Source organism: Prinia subflava, chromosome 4, assembly GCF_021018805.1.
Source record: "Prinia subflava isolate CZ2003 ecotype Zambia chromosome 4, Cam_Psub_1.2, whole genome shotgun sequence".
NCBI classification, from domain to species: domain Eukaryota; kingdom Metazoa; phylum Chordata; class Aves; order Passeriformes; family Cisticolidae; genus Prinia; species Prinia subflava.
The window spans coordinates 54267323-54285796 of NC_086250.1; the positions used below are offsets into that span (position 1 = coordinate 54267323).

Here is an 18474-nt window from a genome sequence, read left to right on the forward strand (position 1 = left end):
GGGCTGAGGTCTCAGAGCTGGAACCATCCAGTGTTTGGAGCATCTGTAACACTTGTCTTCTGTCTTATCATGTCCAGAACTACTCAAGCATACGTGTTCTCTACACTCACAATTATGTCCTAGCACAAACTGAGAAGCTATTTGTCAAAGTGATCAGCAATCCATGGTATATGAGGATTCTGAAAAGCAAGGACTTATATTCCATGGTGATCAAAAGGCACATGTAAAGTAATCTCACTGAATCTATGCAAACAGGCTATGTACAAGTTACTTACAGGTGCTCAAAGAAGTGTAAGAAGCCACAGAAGGAAGCAATACATAAAGAAATATACTGGTAACATTGCAGTAGTGCTGCAATGATTTCAGAGGTCACTGAGATATTGTATAAGGTACATTTTGGAGACAAGAAAACACGCAGTCAAGAAGAACCTTTGGTTCTTCATGGTGCATGAATTTTGGACTTCTAAAGTTTTCAAGATTATCTGTTACCTTGAGGGTTCGAGTCTTCCTTGATGAAAAGGAAGAGGACTCGGATGATTGCATGAGGGAGTCAATGCGGTAAGAGGAAATTCTAGGCACCAGAGGACTCCCAAGAAAATCCCCGACCTGCCCGGGGCTCCATCAGTGAGCGGGGGCCGCACTGGCCCCGCGGACGACACCCAGGCGCAGGGTGACCGCGCTGTCGCTGCAGCTCCAGCTGGGGAAGGAGGGAGCCCGGCGGGCCCAGGGGACACTTCAGGTGGCCGAGGCAAAGTAAGAAAGGTGTCAGCAAGGCTTTAGAAAGCCTGAGAGACACCAGGGAAGGGCGCGATGACCGGGTTGGCCCGTCACCGCCGCCCCCGCGGGGAGCAGATCGGCGCCGCGGGCCCTTCCCGCACATTCGGGCAGGGGCGGCCGATGCGGTGAAGCCGGCGCTCCGGTCCGTCACCGCCCCGGCAGCGATGCTCCGGGGCGGGATCGGCGCTTCGCCACTCCCCGCAACCTCCCGGGTGGCCCCGCGGGAAGACACCGGGTGCCGCCCTGGGGATCCTGGGCCACTTCGCCGAGCCCCCCTCGTCCCCAGCCGGGCTCCCCCGGCCCCGGCCGCTGCCCCCACCCCTGCGGCCTCCGCCTTCCCCTCCCCTTCCCCTCCCGGTCCCTCCTCCCCGCCGGCGCCGGCCGTGCCCGCCGCGACTGAGGGGCGGCTGCCGCTGCTGCTGCCGCTGCCAGCGGCGGCTCCGTGAAAATGTCCGAGCGCGGCGGCTTCTACCGGCAGGAGCTGAACAAGACGGTGTGGGAGGTGCCCCAGCGCTACCAGAACCTCACCCCCGTCGGCTCCGGCGCCTACGGGTCCGTCTGGTAGGTGCGGGGCGGCGGCAGAGGGGCCGGGAGCCGGCAGGTGTAGCCGGCGGGCGGCGCGGACGGACAATGCGGGGCAGGCGGGAGCCCCGCGCCGCGCCGGGGGTCGTGTGCGGGGAGCGGGGGCGGCGGCAGCGGGGCGGGGGCGTGTCCGCGGGCACCGGCGGCAGCGGCGCCGCAGCTCCGGCCGCGCTGCCCCGGCCGGCGGCCCCGCGGGGCCGGGCATGCCGCCTCGTCACCCGGGCAACGCGCCCGCCCCGGGGCAGCCCTGCCCGCCCTCCCGCCGCTGCCCCGGGCCGCCCCGCGGGCTGCCGGGCCGCTCCCCGCGCCGGCAGCGCTGAGTGACCGCCCGCCGCGGGGCCGCTGGCGGCCGGTGCTGCTCCCGCCGCGGGGAGAATTGCCCCGAAGCCGAGAATCCTGCACAGTCATGGCGGGTCCGAGCGGGGTCCGCCGCTGGCCGGGAGGGCTCCCCGGCGACCGCGGCCCTTCCCGCCGGGGCTGTAGCGGGACATCCCGCAAGGCCCCGGGGCGCCCGCGGCGAGGGCAGCGTTCTGTCCGCCCAGACAATGGGAGCAGCCCCCGGAGCGGGGCAGGCGACGGAGAGGACGGGATGCTCGCCCGGGGCTTTCGGGGGCATCGCAAATTAGGACAGATTGCCGCCCGAGGGCTTCGGCGTCTTAAGGCTTTAGAAGGGTTTACCACATGTCATGAAACGTTTCTCTTTCTTTGATAATTCCTACGTCAGGCTTGCGCTCTCGGGAACTCCCAGTGCAGCTGGGCTGTTACTTTAGTATTTGATGCACATTTTACTACGCTTATAAAAGCTTTGGATAAATTTGGAGAAATAATAGTGGCGTTTAAGGGTTTTTTGAGAAAGAATCCTGTTTCATTTGTAAGCTGGGTGAGTGGAATTATGTAAAACAATCCATAATGAGCCTTTAAATACAAGTACTACTTTGAATAAAAATGCTACAAAAAATTTCTTTAGAACTTTGGTTCATGTCACGCTCTAAACTCATGCAGTAGTTCTCACTTTTTCTCCACAGCCAGATGCCACAGAACATTTATGGAGTTTTGTATTAGTTACTTTATTCTCTTGCTCTGTGAAATGTCCAAGTTTACACATTAATAGGAATATGCATTTAAAAAAACCTCCAACTGTGAGCAAAACCACTTGGGACTGGTGTGAAGCATCTTTGAATTCTTCTCTCATTTTTTATTATTTCTAATTTATGCTTGCACCAGGGAGGTCTAGGCTAATACCATGTGAGTGTCGATACCTGCATTGTAGTTAGCATGTGATGATCTCCTGGGAATAGTTCCACGAAGACTTAATTTATTTACACTATAAAAATCTTAGTTTGTGAAATGAAAGAGGAGAAAGTAAACTAAGTGCTGGATGGATATACAGTAGCAGAGTAACTACTTTTGTGTTCCAATTGAAACTGAGTTTCTGGTTACTTTCCTTATTTATGCTGACATAGTTTTGAGGGAAAGACCTACTTTACTGAATTTTGTAATGAGATGTCAAGACTTTTGAGAAATTGCAAAGGAAGTGAAAACATGTCGTGGTTCACTTGCAGCACAGCTGGTGCTTTGGATTCTGAAACTGCACAGCCAAGGAAATCCTAGTAATTTTTATCAATTGCAAAGCCTAGGAACTGAGATGTAAAATGGAGACTGGAAGATGCTATGAGAAAGGTTTAATCTAAAATAGACATTTAAAAATAGAATATAGCAATAAAACATTGCTCTATATTAATAGCCTTGTTAACATCAATGAAGTATAAAACCAAACAGAAGCTTGAATGTGAGGGAAAGGTATGCATCTCTCTGAGAGAAGCCATCTATTTTTAGTGCCTATTGAAATTGATTTTTTTTCCTGTCTGTGTGCGTGTGCTTTACCCAGGAGACCTACGAGATGCAACCATTCCCTTGAGTAATATTCTATATTGCTTCTGTGAGTAGTTGTACTCCTATTCAGTAAAATATCTAAAAACATATTCAAGTCTTACAGAAACTGCTGGAATTAAACAAATCCTAAGTGCTTTGATGAATAGAAGCCAAGCTCCTGAACTCCAAACGTTGGCTTTGAAATGAGTACAGAGTTGTTGTAACAAATTTTTTCTACCTCAGTGAAACTGTTCTCTAGGCCTACCCTTGTCTTTTTTTACAGTAAATTGTTGGTCATAACCCATAGACTTGGGTAACTGAATTGATAACTGGTAAAAAGAAAAATATTGTAAATACTTGCATTTAAGTATCTTTTGCTGGCAGCTCAAAACCAATACAACAGTTTGTGTTTTAGGCCAGTTTATTGACATTTCATATGTCTGGTAGAATTAGTATTTGAGTTAGTTGCAGATGCATTAAATATGCTGTGGACATAGATATTGCTGGTTTGTAATAGATTCACTTTTAGAGAGATATCTGTACCAAGCACAATGCTTTCCTGTTTGTGTTTTTTTGGGGTGATTTGTTTGTTTGTTTTTATTTAGACGTAGTATTCTAATAGTAGAAACCCCAACTCTTTCCTTATATAAAGAGCTCTACTTCTTTTCTCACTTTTTAAATGACATATCACAAAGACCATTTGGTTTTGGAAATCCTCCAAACTCTGCTGCATTACCAAGCAGAGTTGCACCTTAGCATCTATGTGAATTACGGAGAGAACTGTGAGGTCTTTTCCTCAAGTAGTTAATCCTTGCAGTACTTTTTGTGGTACTTTTCTACTTTAGGTCTGTGCAAGGCTTTCTTTTACCTGAACTTTTTCCTATGGCCATTCAAGCTCCTGTATGTTCTGTCATTTGCCACTGTCAGATCTGATTTTTTAAGTTTAGGAAAAAAAGTTTAAAGCTAGGGGGTGAGGGGGGAGTGGGAGTGTGTAGTTTAGTTACAAGTAAAATTATCATTGGCATTTTCAACTGTACATTTTACTTAATTTTTCTTTTTTCTAGAAGTTGGATTTTATTAGCAAGTATCAAATTTATGTGCACAACTGGTTTTGTTTGGAATAGTTTTCTTTTTGTGCTATAGATTTGCCTATCAAGGTGAGGGATTTTTTATTATTAGACAATTATTTTAACTCTTTCTCAAGCCAAAATTTGGTTTAATTTAAAGTTTTCTTGAAAAAATGTGGGTTTGATGTCCAGCCTTTATAGTTGGATTTACCTCTCACAGAAGTCAAAGAGCTGCTTGTCTCTTAAGGAACCAGGCACCAGACCTGCTAATTGAGAGTTTTTCAGCATTTAAGTTTTATTAAGCCATTTAGATAGGAAGCAAGATAGCTTACTTTCACAAGGTAGCCTTAATCTACAACCCTCTCTTTTCAGTTCTAGAGAAAAGCAACTATGTCTCAGGTCAAACTGAATTTTAAATTCTTGTTCTTTATGGTTCTGCTTTTTAAAATAAGAATTCTGACTGTGTTTGAATCTTCAAACCGCCCCAGTGATATTGCTTGTAAATGGGATCTCTAGCCTGGAGCATCTGTGCTTTCCAGCTGTGTTGCCCTGGTAGTTCCACTGTGGTTTGGTACCTGACCACCTTTTCCTCTGGGAGGTGGCATTGCTACCTGCTTGAGAAAGAGCTTCATCTTTTTAAAATACTTCTTATTATACCTCAAATTACGTAACATGTATAGATTTTTGGTTTCCTGTTCTTTGGATCTTTTTAAAGCCCATATGCCTCTTTTTATGCCAGCTTTTGTAAACTGTCTTCCAACCTATTTAGTCCTATTTTTGCCTGGGAGGGACTGACAGCATTCTGCAGTGTGCTGTCTCTGATCTCTCCAACAGGTTGTTTGCCATTAGCATATTGCAGGATCTGTGTTCTGCCTTCTTTGGAAAGAACAGACCTTGCAAGATGAGCCAAGCTGAGTTCAGAGTTCCTTCACAACCATAAGCTCCTGCAATTTTTTCTCAGAGTCTGTTGGCAATAATAGTACTTACATTCAGTCTCTTTTGATGCCTAACACCAATTCAGGTGACTTAACATGTTTTTAAGAAGAGGCCTGCTAAGTCAGAGTGTAATGGCACAGGCCTCGGTTCAAAAAAAGCAGGAAAGCAAAGCCTGCCTTGAGTCATTTACAAGGCTTCAGTATCCCTCTGTCCTGTTAACTTTAAGCACATGCTTAAGATTCATTAAGTTTTTGTCCTGTCTAGTTTTGGGTAAAAATGGGGGAAGGTGGAATAGTGTTTAGGCTAAAGTTTTGCTTTGAGGAAGTACAAGTGGAAAAATAGAAGCAGAAGGCTCTCATCGTGAAGTTTAACCCCTTCTTTCCTGCCATTCACCCCATTCTGTGCTTCTGGTTAGATGGTACTCACAAATGTTTTGAGGGCATTAGCTTGCTGGAATACTGGAACATAACACTGCTGATACCATCCTTTTCACACTGAGGAACTCTAAGAAGATGCTAAGACAACTCAGTAGCATGTGAGGGTTTTTAAAAGCTGGTATAAATCTTCTTTAGCTCACAAAGAGACAAATTCCTTCATCCAAGACTGTACTTGATGATTTCAGGGTTTTTTTTTAAAGTATCTGTTTAGTTAGCTGTAGTGATACTAAGTGTATGATTTCAGCTGTGAGATCAGGTTACTGGAATTATGGTGTGTAGCACTACATGCTACTTTAAATAGTAAATGCTGAGATAAACGTTTAGAGTATAGTAACACACAACTGCTGTATGTAAATACAGCTGGGAACTGAAGATGGTATAGATCTTTACAGGCTAAATACACAATCCCAGGCACATGTGGATTTTAGTGGACTCCCTGTAGAGTTTTTTCTGATTAAGTCTTTTGTTTCCACTATAAATACAGGGGCTGATCTTCATCTTACAAATGGTTGTAATTATTGGAAACTTTTCACTCAACATTGTTAAAATACTGCTGTATCTGTATAGGATAGGAGATCTGATAGGAGTTGCCTGGTTTTGGTATGTGGCATTCAGAAGGAAAGTATTGAAACCTTTCTTTAGTTGTGCACATATTTACAATGGACCCCTCTACGTATATTCAAACGCTTGAAAACTGAGATGAAGGCTGATATGAGAGCCCAGTCAGAGGCAGGACACCTTCTAAAAGTCAGTATATGTAATAACAGTACTTAGAAACAAGGCCTTGAAGGTGAGGTTGCAACAGAGAGAGGAGAGCTAAATAAAAGGGGTTGCATGGTCAGTGCTACCAATTAGAGGGAGGATCTGTGCAGCAGTATTGCTAGAGTGAATGGGTGAAAATAAGCAAAGTAACAAAAAAATGTTGCAGAGTGAGAAAGACCCTCAGAGGAACATAGAGAAATAGCCATTAGAAATAAAGACACAGTGGGATTTGCAGCTACAAAGCCAAGGGAGGTCAAGAATTTAGGAATTTTTGTGAAAGATACGTGAAGGAAGACAGAAGGGTGTTTCTGAGCACTGGCTGGGGAGACATCACTGGCTAGGAGTTTGTTGTGAGTGGTTTTGTGGAGTGCTAGGGTGGAATGCAGATTGTTTGTCATTCCTTTGGTTTCATCCTGACTACTTTCCAGCTGTTGGAACAGTGTAGTTAACTGGCTTGGGAAGGGAAAGGGAGGCAGGATGGTAATTAGTGAGGTCAAGGTCCCTATTTTAAATGAGAATGTCTAAATACACCTTTAATGGAGGAGGTGTTTGTGGAGAAGGATGAGAAAGGCTGAGAAGTGCAGTGATAGTGATTTCTATGTTGGGTGCTGGCACTAAGCTTGTGGAGTACTTTGTGAGCAGATGACATCTGAGTGTGAGTGAGGAGGGTGATAGAGGGGTTTGTAGGAAAGGTGAAGAAAAGACAAAGTTAAGTGGGGACTTAGTATTGTGCAAATTTTCTTTCACAGGGAATTAATGAGATCTTTTTTAGAGAAAGGGGAGGCATGGGATGAGAGAAAGATGAGAGGCATGAACCAGTTGTGGCAGAAACACAACAAGGGTCGTGGAATGGTAGCCTTCCATGTGGCTGTAAGGATACATTAACAGAGACTATTCTCTGCAGGTCTCCTCCATCCTTCCTGCAGTGTATTTTTTGGTGATACCTGCCTTCCTGACTATATGAGGCAGCAGTGGCATAGCTGCCTCCTTTTCTGTCCTGCTCTCAGCCATGATTACAGCTGGGGACACAGTCCCTGTCCCAAAGACCTGAAAGTCTTAGGGCCTGGTTCTTGCTTCAGTACAGCTTCACAAGGAGCTGTTTGCAACTTCAGACCCTATTAGTTGATTCATACCAAAAATACAATATCTTAGTTCTGCCCATACAGTCAGGAAGGGAGAGGACATTTCAAACCCCTACGTAACCTGGGAATAAATTGCTACCTTTTCATATTTCAGCTGTTGTAGAGAGGGGAAACGGGAAATGTGAAGGAGAAGTGGGGGGAGGAATAGGAAAAAGAAGGACAAAATATAAGTGAGATTTTGTCTGTATAGATTTGTTTAATGTTTTTGAAAGCACTGATGTTTTTCATGTTAAACTTTATATCCAGATTAACTGCAAGCATTGCTAGCTGAAGCTTCAAAGCCCACAATGTATAACTAACTACCTGTCTGTTTGTTTTGTTTTTTTTTTTAGATACTGAATGGAACACATTTGTCACTAGCAGTGTACAGGCTTAGTGGCAGCAGACTGATATTCTTGTTTACTTACTGACACCAGGCTTAGGCTATGTAATACACATGATTATTTTAGTATCTATGATCTGGCTGCACTTGCTGAAGAAGCTAACAGCTTATGACCCCACCTTCTGTATGTTTTTCTCACAACCGTGATTTTGAATGCATCGTTCCCACTGATGTAAACTGTGCTGTCTGTAGCTTCACCTATAAAAGTGTGACTACTCCTCTGTAAAGTTATTTAAACGTAAGTCACTGTGGAGACATGGGAGACGGAACAAAAAATAAAATATGGCTTGTGGATTCAGAGGCTGATACAGCACTTTTATGATCATGTTTCATTGAATGAAAACTCATGATGTATTCACACAAACATGTGGAGAGTGATTATTTTTTAGTATTTTCAATGTCTGCTTAAAACAAAAAACAACATATTTTATGTTGGCTATAGAATTATTATGCTTACATATTAGCATATGTGAAAGATATTTTGTGGGTTTATGTTTAGATTTAGGGGTAAATTAATTTCAGATAATTAACAGTCTTTGTACTAAAACCAAAACCATTGATGCTAGTGCTCAGCATGGTGTGTTGGAATAATAGCCAAGTGAGGGGATGTAATTTTTACAGTACAATAACCTGTCATCATCAAGCACATGGGGTTTTTTGTCTAATGAGAAGATTAACATGTAGTTTCAGAACTTCCCATTACTCATCCTCATCCTGTTTTTTCTTGCTACCATCTAATTTTTCCTTATGGTTTCCATTTGATGCACATATATGTTGTGATTTGTGTGGTTTAGCAAACAAACCTTACAGCTAGCTCTTAGGGCGTGAAAATCACAAACATGAACTTGCAAAACAGTAACAAAAAATTATAAAGAAGCAACAAATTACCCATTTCCTGGGTTTACTTTACTGCTTAACTTAAAATGGCTGTGGGTAGCTGTTTTCCCTTGCTTCACTGCCAATAGCTGATATGGTCCATTTGCTGGTATTGGATGGATGCTGTGTGTGCTTTTTTTCATGGCTATTCCATATCTCAATAAAAGGTAGTTTTTAATTTAAATAAAAATGTATTTTAAAGAAGAAGAACAAGATAGGTAAGTCCCACAAGACAAAGCTCACAAAGTAAACCTTGCAAATGAAAAATAAAATCCATGTTGTTCATGTGATGACTTTTTTCACTTACATGACATTTATGAGAAGTATAAAAAACCGGGTCTTTTTCACTGTAGTTGTAGGAATCCAAATTACATCAAATTACTAGAAAATGTCCCAGGGCAGGGTTCCTGTGGTCCCTCTTTTCTGTCTTACTTGCCAGTGCATGGTGCAGTAAGGGCTGCCTCCATCAGGGATGAGATTCCCTGATGTTGACCCTTCTTCAGTTCTTTCCCCTTCAATATCTGCTCACACAGACCCTTCTGCTGCTGTTACTTGTTTTTCTTGGAAATTTAGGATCTTACAAATTGAGGGGACATCTGTCCACAAGGAAGTTCATGTCTCCTCCAGTGGAAGGAGTCAGTGGGTATTTGAAAGGTCTGCTGAGGTCTGCAGATAAGAACTTAAAACTGTGAACCTGTGTTTTGAGCATGAATTGCATTTTTGGGGCTTTTCTTTCTTTTTGTTGTCTTTCTCTCAACAGTTACATGTAGTGGGGGTTTTGTAGTGTTTTGAAGGAATGTGACCAGTGAAGGAAAGAAACCTGTGCTGCAGTGAAAGAAACAAAAATAGAATTCTGGAACAATGTGGGGAAACACCAGACCCAGTGTCACTGTCACACGTGCTGTGTCCAGTATTCTCTCCAAGTTTTGGTGTAGTGTATCCAGCCAGTTGTCAAACTTCTGATGATATAAAGGTAACGCTCTCACAAGCTAAGACAAGCTAAGTGACTTATATAAAGAAAAAATCAGAAAAGTTAGTCTTCTGGTTTTTGCACCTAACCCCAAATCAGTTGCTTACATTGCATATCCCTTAATAATTTGTACAGCTATAATGCTTGTGAAAGACTTTGTAGACTATCAAAATCTTGTGGTTATCCAAAGTGATGGGGATGGAATATTGATGGGGATGTAATGTTGTCTGACACGAGTAACCCACAGCTAATGAGAATGTTGCTGGAAACAAGACTGGCACCACGTACAACCAGCTTTGGGTCATGCCTTCATTCTGCATCAGCTACACCTGAGCTGGCACCAGGAGTGAGGAGAACTCATAGGCTGAATGCTGTGTTCAAGATGAACTTTTTCCAGGCACTGTGGGTAGTGCTGTGCCCACCTAAGAAGCCCTCTCTGAGGCCAAAGCGTTAGGAATTTCAGGGACTGGCTGTAGTTCAAGGGGACCAGCTGACCCTGCTGTCCTGATTCTTCCTGCATTGGATACAGGAGTTTACTAAATAGGATACAAGTTGGCTCCATGTGTGGTTTTTAAGATCAGGCTCCTACAAACAGCCCTCCAGCTGCTGAAGCAAATTTGATCCCAAAGAATAAGTAACCACAGGTGAATAGTGTGCTTCTAGTCCCAAAATTCCCGAGGGGTCTGAGCTGGCAGGGCACAAGAATGGCCTGTCTGTGCAGTTCTACTGCTCTGAGGATAAACCACAGAAGACAAACTCCAGGGATACTAGGGAAATTACTGTATGTACAGCCATAGTTATAAACATCAGCTACCAAAATCTGTATCTCATAAAGTTATCTTGAGGCTGTTAAAAATCCCATGCCTCCTGCCTCTTGAGTTTTTGGACTGCAGTAGCTTCCTATGTTCAAACTTTTCTCTGAAATCTTAAGAACTGGGAAAATGTGCATATCACTAAAAGTTGATATTTCATCTAATGGAACTTCAATAGAATTATGAAATATAGGAGTTGACAACATTAAAAAGGTGAGTCTAATTTAAGCAATGATTGAAAATCACACCAAACCAAAGTCTCTAATCTATGTGAAAATGATGCCATCCCAGCAGAGTAACAGCTTTTTATCCTTGATCTTGAAAAGGAGAGACGGCAAAAAATGTGTCATAACTCAGATGAGTTCTGGGTCAAGAATGATCCTATCTGAAAAAGCTATTGCTATGATTGTCACAAGCTATTTCTTGTTAACTAAAAAGATAGTGGTATTTCTATTTCTTTCTAAATTATGATAGAAAGTCTGTCTAAAGTAGTGTTGTTTGCCATGATGATTAAATTTTATTATATTTTGTTTTAATTATTAAATTGTTCTTATGTCAACACATAAGGTTTACTTTTTCTCTCTGAGATGGAGGTGGATGGGAGTGAGCAGGCAGCAGTGTGGCACTTAGTTGCCAGCTGCAGTTAAAGCGTGACAAAGGGCCTGTAACCCTTTTCTTCCCTATTAAGTCAAGTTAGTTAACAGCATGGGTTTGGGGGTTTTTTAAGAAGCAATTTTCAATCATTTTAATCATGCTGGTTACAGGCCCCCAAGGAAGGATTTACAGGTGCCAAGCACAGGTGGGCCTCTATTTTTGCTGTATCTGGAACCAGAGATGTCTTCTCCTCTGAAAGCTGAGAATTCATGAGGAAATCACATAGAAAGGGAAGCAACTCATCCTGCTACCTGATTTTACTCAGTGGCTAATGAGGGATTCAGAGCATAAACCAGATTGTAGCTATGATGATATAATAGCAAGACAGATCTAGTCTAAAAATGTGATCACAGAGGCAGTAGCAGAGATCACGTAGGCAAGTCCTCCTTGAATTTGACAAACAAGACAGTTCAAACAACAAAAAACATATATTTGAATGTTTTACTGTTAATAACTTGAATTATGATGATGGTAAACCAGGCAAGGAAGGAGTCTGAAGGCATTAGCTCTCATTACAATTTGGTACAGTTATTTGAATGGGGAATCATTTAAACCAAATCAGTCCCTGGCCTGAGCAGCTTCAATTCATGATTTCCTGTTGGAGGTCTTGGGATTCAATTTCCCTTTCCCTTTTCCTTTTCCCTTCCCCTTTCCCTTCCCTTCTCTCTCCTTATGTGATTCCATCTTGGGTCTAAAAAGCTGCTGTCATAAGAATTACTGAAGCTAAAAAGATTGTGCTTTGTACCATCTGAAAGCTTTGTAGCCTTGAGTCATACAGAGAATAAAAAGCAATTCATCTTAAAGATCAGTGTTTTTTAAACACCTGAAACTCACATTTGAACTTAGAATTGGGAGGAGAGTGATGTTTATAATGATAACGGGATTTAAAATCTAATTCTTCATAGCCTTGTATAATGTGTACCATATTTCACAAACTGGTGCAAGCATGAGTGGGAAGGCTTGTGAATTACCAGGAAAGCTGAGATGTTAAGCAGACTGCTGTTTTGAGCAATGCTATTTATTTACCTGAATTAACATTACCTTTCCCCACAAAACTGGAATGACAGTGTGTATTTGTGAGACTGGGCAGTGTTCTCCAGTGGCTTTATTGCCCATGGCTAAACACAGGGCAATTACATCTACCCTTTGTTATATTAGAAGCTAAGCATTGGCTTCCTTTTTACTTCTTTAGATTTATTTGTGCAATCTTCATGTTGTCCTTGTGGCTGGTCATGTGGAATTTAAGATACTCCTGTTGTCAGTTCTTCCCACACTGATCATTCCTTGAGCTGAAGGAATGTGTCCTAAGCCACACATCGTCCTCATATCCCGAATAACTCTGTCCCTGCTCTACTGTTTGAACAAGTTTCTCTGCTGTATCCATTCCATCCACTCATCAGAGTGATACCAGTCTTCTTCATCTTCCTATGCATTCTTTATTCTGCTCTGGAAATGCCTTTTCTGAGGTGCTCAGCAAAACCACAGCACTCTACACCTTTAAAACTTGCCAGAAGATCAGCTTCTGTGATGTCTGGAAAAAACTAGCAAAGTAATCTGCTTATCTATGTCATTTATCTCATGAGTGACTCCCTCCTTCCATAGAGCCTGCAGGGAACTTGTGGACTGAATCTACTTGCTTCTATTCTGTCTTTATGAAATTCTGGATTGGCCTCATGGAGGGGTTGATTCTAGGACGATCATCTTTCAGATGCCACTGTTTTTCCTGCAGGTTTGTTGATTGTATCATTTGTTTCTTGTGATTAGAAACACCACCTTGTCCTGCAGATGGAGGCTTTGCTCTTTACTTGGCTCTTAGTGACTACCATAGCATCAAATATGTGTCAGAGTCCACCTATTTGGAGCTGATTGTAGGCTCAGTGTGTTAGTTCAGAGGCTACTCCAGGCACCATCAATGTTTTTTTTTGTCTCTAGCAGGTGTGTTCTGCAACAATTTGTGGGAGTGTTTAAAACACTGTGCAGAAGTTAATAGCATTTGATGTGACTGCAGACTGTTGATATTCTACTCCACGCATTTTTCACGTTGTTTAATTCTTGTGTTTGTAACTCCACAAAAGCTGTGTGGGATGAATGTGTGGGAAGGCTCTTGTTAGCACTCTCTGGCAAGTACACATAGTGTTATCCACTCTTTAAACTGAGAATTTCCAGGTATTTTAATTGAACACAATTACTAAATAGGTAAGAGTAACAACAGAAAGAAATTATTTTCTTCTTAAGAGGAAAATCCTTTTATAATAGTACTGTGTAGTGTCATGAAGTAATACATACAGGGATCATTTTTATCCCTGTGCTACATATCAGACATCATTCATTTATGGCTTGTGCTTCTCATGTCTTTCTAATGCCCAAAAAAGAGCGGATGTCCCTTGCTTGCAAATATTGACGTGTATATTTAGTGTCCTCTTGAGCAGGACACCTTCATCCGTGGGACATTAAGCACCTGCTGTGGATATGTGGGCTGGAGTATAAGTGCCCATTCTTCACTTGTTGGGAACGGCATGGCCATGGTTATGTCAGCATCCAAACTTGATACCAGTTTGGGCACGTTATCATCTATCAAGCTAATGGTTACATAATAATTAATATTCATAGATACAAAGGCAGTGTTCCTCCAGTTAGTAAAGGTTCCAATTTGCTCAGTAAGAACAAACTTCAGTTTGAATCTCCATATTCCCTAAGAGCCTTGCCTTGGAGCTGGAGGCTGGAGCTGCAGGAATGGAGCTAATTGTCTGGTTACTTTTCCTGCCATTTGGGGAAAGGGTTGCCTGGGGATGAGTCCTGAACTCACTTATGAGTCCATAAGCATTAGTAATTTGCTAGATGGAAGACAAGGGACCTGTGTTTGAATACTCAGGGGTTACTGCTGACTCACTCCCTGGCTGCAGTCCCTGAGTAGAAGGTGAAAGAGGTGAAGGAAGGGGTAAGAGCCCTCAGGAGAGTACAAGTTCCTTCAGTGAACTGCTTGAGAGCTTTACTGTAGAACATGCCATCAATGTGGACTTTTTCTTTCCCTCTTCCAGCTCAGCTTATGATACCAAAACAAGACAGAAGGTGGCAGTGAAAAAGCTTTCAAGACCTTTTCAATCACTTATCCATGCCCGGAGGACCTACCGAGAGCTTCGGTTGCTCAAGCACATGAAGCATGAGAACGTAAGTGAGGAGTGAGTTCTTCCCTTCGGATTCCCACTGCAAAAGTTTACACTATAGGCTTCATTTCAGTTAGGTACAACCTTTTTCAAAAAATTGTATGCAACTATCTAGCTACCCAAGATACCTGGACCTAGCCACCTTAGGTGTAGGGAAGTCACTGGACTTTAGAAACTTTCAGTAACAGGCTGCATTTTTATTTTAAAAATATCTATTTGAATCTTGAAGGTAGATGAGGTTAATGAAGCTCAAAACAAGTCATTGTACTCTTCTCTAATAACATAAGTATTCTGTTAACTACTTTTGAAACATCTTGCAACATCAGCCCAGGGAAAAAAAAAGACCCCACACCTCAAACCTGCTTTTGCTGAAGTGTGGATTCTGTTGAGAAATTTAGGGCAGATTAGTCTTGCTGCAATTGACAGCAGTGTAATAGCTAAATGGAAGACAGTAGACCTTCAGATCCCACATAACTGAGTACTGGGCTAAGTTTATGTGATAAACAGTTGATTTCAGTGGAGTGTCCACTTGCTTAAAGGTAGCTTGATGACTCGAAGCCTGAATAAAATATGGTTGATTGAAAAGTATCCCAGAGAAAGGATAAAGAAGTTAACAAAAAGAGACCAAAAAAACTCATGAAACTGTGCATCATCTAAAGTATAACAATTGTATAAGGCATGTGTCAGCTTTTCTGTAATGAGACATTACTTCTTTATTTTAAGAATAAAGAAGTAATGTCTGCCTTAATTTTTTTTATACTCTTTCTATTTAAGACTGTAATTAAGATGGCTGAGGTGATACCTTTATGGATCCCCTACTATGTCAGTTTTCAGTACGACCGTGTCTCATGTTTATGTCAGTTTTATCCCAAAAATACTGAGCACTGTCAATACAAATAATATGTTGCTTTACAGATTTGTAAAAATGAAATGTCACTTCCTTCCCTTTCTTTCACTTGACAGGTTATAGGACTGCTAGATGTTTTTACACCTGCAACATCAATAGAAAACTTTAACGAAGTGTGAGTAAATTTTTTTAAATCATTTTGACTAGTTACTAAGTAATTACATACCATTCAGGTTTTAAAAGGGAAGAACATACATTTCTAAAATACTTTCAGCCACAGTCAGCTTTGTAAGAATCGTTTTGCAGCTTTGTCACAAAAGAGGAGGCAGGGAGATGGACCTAATTTTTGTAGTTTTCTAAATGAAAATTTAAATTATTTTAATTAGATTAAAGGTATATGGTAAATTATTTAATGCTGCATAAATGGCAATAAATTTAAAGTTTTTCAATTAAATTGTATGTTTGTAACCTGTAGATTATTTGTTCATACATAGATGGCAGATTTCAGGAATGTAGAAAGTATTCTGTTAGTTAACTGAGACAAGGTAAATTTAGGCTAGAGTCCTGGCTAACCCAAAGCTAGGTATATTTTGGTGTGACTCAAACATATGATTTATGACTATTTCCTTCTGGTTTATGTAACTGTATAAGTACTTAAGTAAAAAATTTAGCAGAAGAAATAGTAATTAACACATTTTTGTCTCCATGAAAATTAGTGACCAAACCCCTTTGACTCTGGGGCAAAATTACACAAATAGGAATTGGGCCTGATGGATGCATACTTTTGTTCCAGCACTATATTTGGAAAAGAATCAATGTTTCTGCAAAGTTGTCAAAAGATAAAACTTCCACTGGGAACAGAGAGGGAAGTTACACAAAACACTCTTATTTCTACCACTCTGACATTACCCTCCATCAGCGGATATTCCAGGGCCTTGCAGGTCCTGTAGTTTTGGTATCTCAGGCTGCCACTTTGATGTTGGGTGAGGCTTCCTCTTCATCAAAACATATGTTGGACGTATCACTGCTGTAGTGTGTCAAGGAGAAAACAGAGATAAAAGCTTCTAATATACTGCAAGGATTTGTCTTTTTCATTATATTAAGTCTCATAGCAGTGATTGCATTATAGAACACATAGGTGATATGAAGGATATAAAATGTGTTTGTAGACAGTGGCCTGTGTGGATACTCTTCTAGGAGAATTTATGTTCTGCCATTCTGTATTGTTTTTTTCCTCACTTCTTTATTTCCACAGATATCTTGTGACCAATTTAATGGGTGCTGACTTGAATAACATAGTGAAGTGCCAGAAGTTAACAGATGATCATATACAGTTTCTCATCTATCAGTTACTTCGAGGTCTGAAGGTACTGTCTGAGTCCAGGAATCTAAATGGTGTAGTAGTGAGTCAGCAGTCTAAATATTGTAAGGACTTGTTGGTTGCAATGATCATACTTAAAGTACTTATGTGTCTTAAAAGTGCACAAATAGTGGCAATCATTTCAGAAATTATCGGATAATTTTTCTAACAAGAAATAACCCCCCAGGCCTACCAATATTTACATGCACAATACAGGTGAATACTCCCCTTGGAAGTTAACTTTAGATCAGTGTCTATTTCAGCTCCTATTGCAGGACAATAACATGCTATATAATGTCCCAAAAATTCTGAGGAATGTGAAATGGATAAAGAACAGTGTGGAAAGTAACTCACATTTGTGCTTTGAAAGACATAAGCCACTTTGAAAAACCACAGTCTTGATTTTTGTAGAGAGTGTCAAGTGGGTGAAGAGATAACCAAGTTAGCTGAGTCCTTTGGGAAATATCTGGAAGTAGAAATTTTTCCCAGCAATGTACGATGCTGCAGACAATCACTGAGGATTTAGTCTGCCTGTAAAGTCATCATTTCCTTTATTCATATCAGTATCATTTATACACTTTAATAACACAGGCGATTTGCAATAAATCTACAGCAAAATTTTCTTCTGAAAGAATCAAAATATGCATCATTTTGTTGATGTTTAACATGTAAGTCTCTATAAACAGGAGAAGATGTAGGTAATGCTTCCCATTACTAGGTGCTAAGCTTTTTCTCAGACCAGTATGGATTTTCCCAAGATATAAGGCAATAGAAAAGAGAGAGGTCAGCAGCTTTACTAGCTAACTTAACAGTAATTGATATTTTAGACATGGAAGAAAATTATATGTTTGAGAGCAAGCCATGGTAAATACTGGCTCTGAAACATACTTATTACATGATTTTCAGCAAGTCACCTTGTGCCTGAAATAGTAATTCTTATTCATGCATGCAGGTTCTGTCACTTAAGGTACAGATTTTAGTGAATAAAAATTGCACATCTGAGCCCTTAATTGCTTTGTCTCATTTACATGAGTTAATAGCTTAGTTAGGAAGATGGATTCTGGCATTAATTATCCTGCTTGTGGTTTTGAATATAAGTCTATGTTGTGTCAAAGCTAAATAATAGTAAGAATTGTGCTCTAAGTGAATATTAATTTCAGAAATGCACTCAGGTGCATTTCTGGCTCTCTTTCAAAGGGGAGGGGTTGCTGATGGCTCCTCTCTTCTGGAATTGAAATTATCATGAAATTCTCATGTCTCATTAGTCAAAGAACATTTGGTCCTGTATATGACTGCTTGGTGGCACCAGGAGGGGCTGCTGTGGCTGTCTCAGCAGAGCAGGGACATGGCTCCTTCTGTTGATAGCACTGTTCCTGTTCATTCAGCTGCTTGCAGCTCTGTGAGGAACACTGAGGTGGCCCTGACAACCACAGTTCTCAGGTCTGGAACATGCAGCATGCCTTTGTGTTCCCTTTGGGTTTTCCCAGTTGCTGTAAGGTTTTGTGTATAATCCCTTCTCCTAAAAAAGGTGAATTCACCTCTAGAGAATAGAAGGTTTTCAAGGCCCTGCTCATGCTGGTTGATAAGATCACAGATAAACTTGCTGTTAATCCTAAAAACAATAGGCAATGACAGAGTAAGCTGTTCTCATTTTTTTATTTAAATATTTTCTGTAAAATGGCAGAGGCACAAAATAGCTGCTGAAATAGTGCTTGGAAAGTGGACCTGCAGTAATGCTTGGCTTAGGTGGGCACTGTGTCACTAACCTGTCCCAGAGTGCAGGTGTGGCTGCTCTCACCCACACCAGTGTCCACAGCATGGAAAGGTGACTTGC

General features: G+C 41.5%; 1 protein-coding gene across 1 annotated transcript in view; it reads left to right on the forward strand.

The window, feature by feature from the left end:
- The first annotated feature begins 261 nt into the window (after positions 1 to 261).
- The window catches only part of MAPK11 (mitogen-activated protein kinase 11), a 31435-nt gene continuing 13222 nt past the window's right edge, over positions 262 to 18474 (forward strand). Inside the window, exons 1-4 of the mRNA XM_063396804.1 lie at positions 262 to 1338; positions 14308 to 14437; positions 15397 to 15455; positions 16536 to 16647. Of these exons, the coding sequence (XP_063252874.1) occupies positions 1226 to 1338; positions 14308 to 14437; positions 15397 to 15455; positions 16536 to 16647 (414 nt within the window). The 5' untranslated portion in view covers positions 262 to 1225. The remainder of the gene's footprint in view (positions 1339 to 14307; positions 14438 to 15396; positions 15456 to 16535; positions 16648 to 18474) is intronic.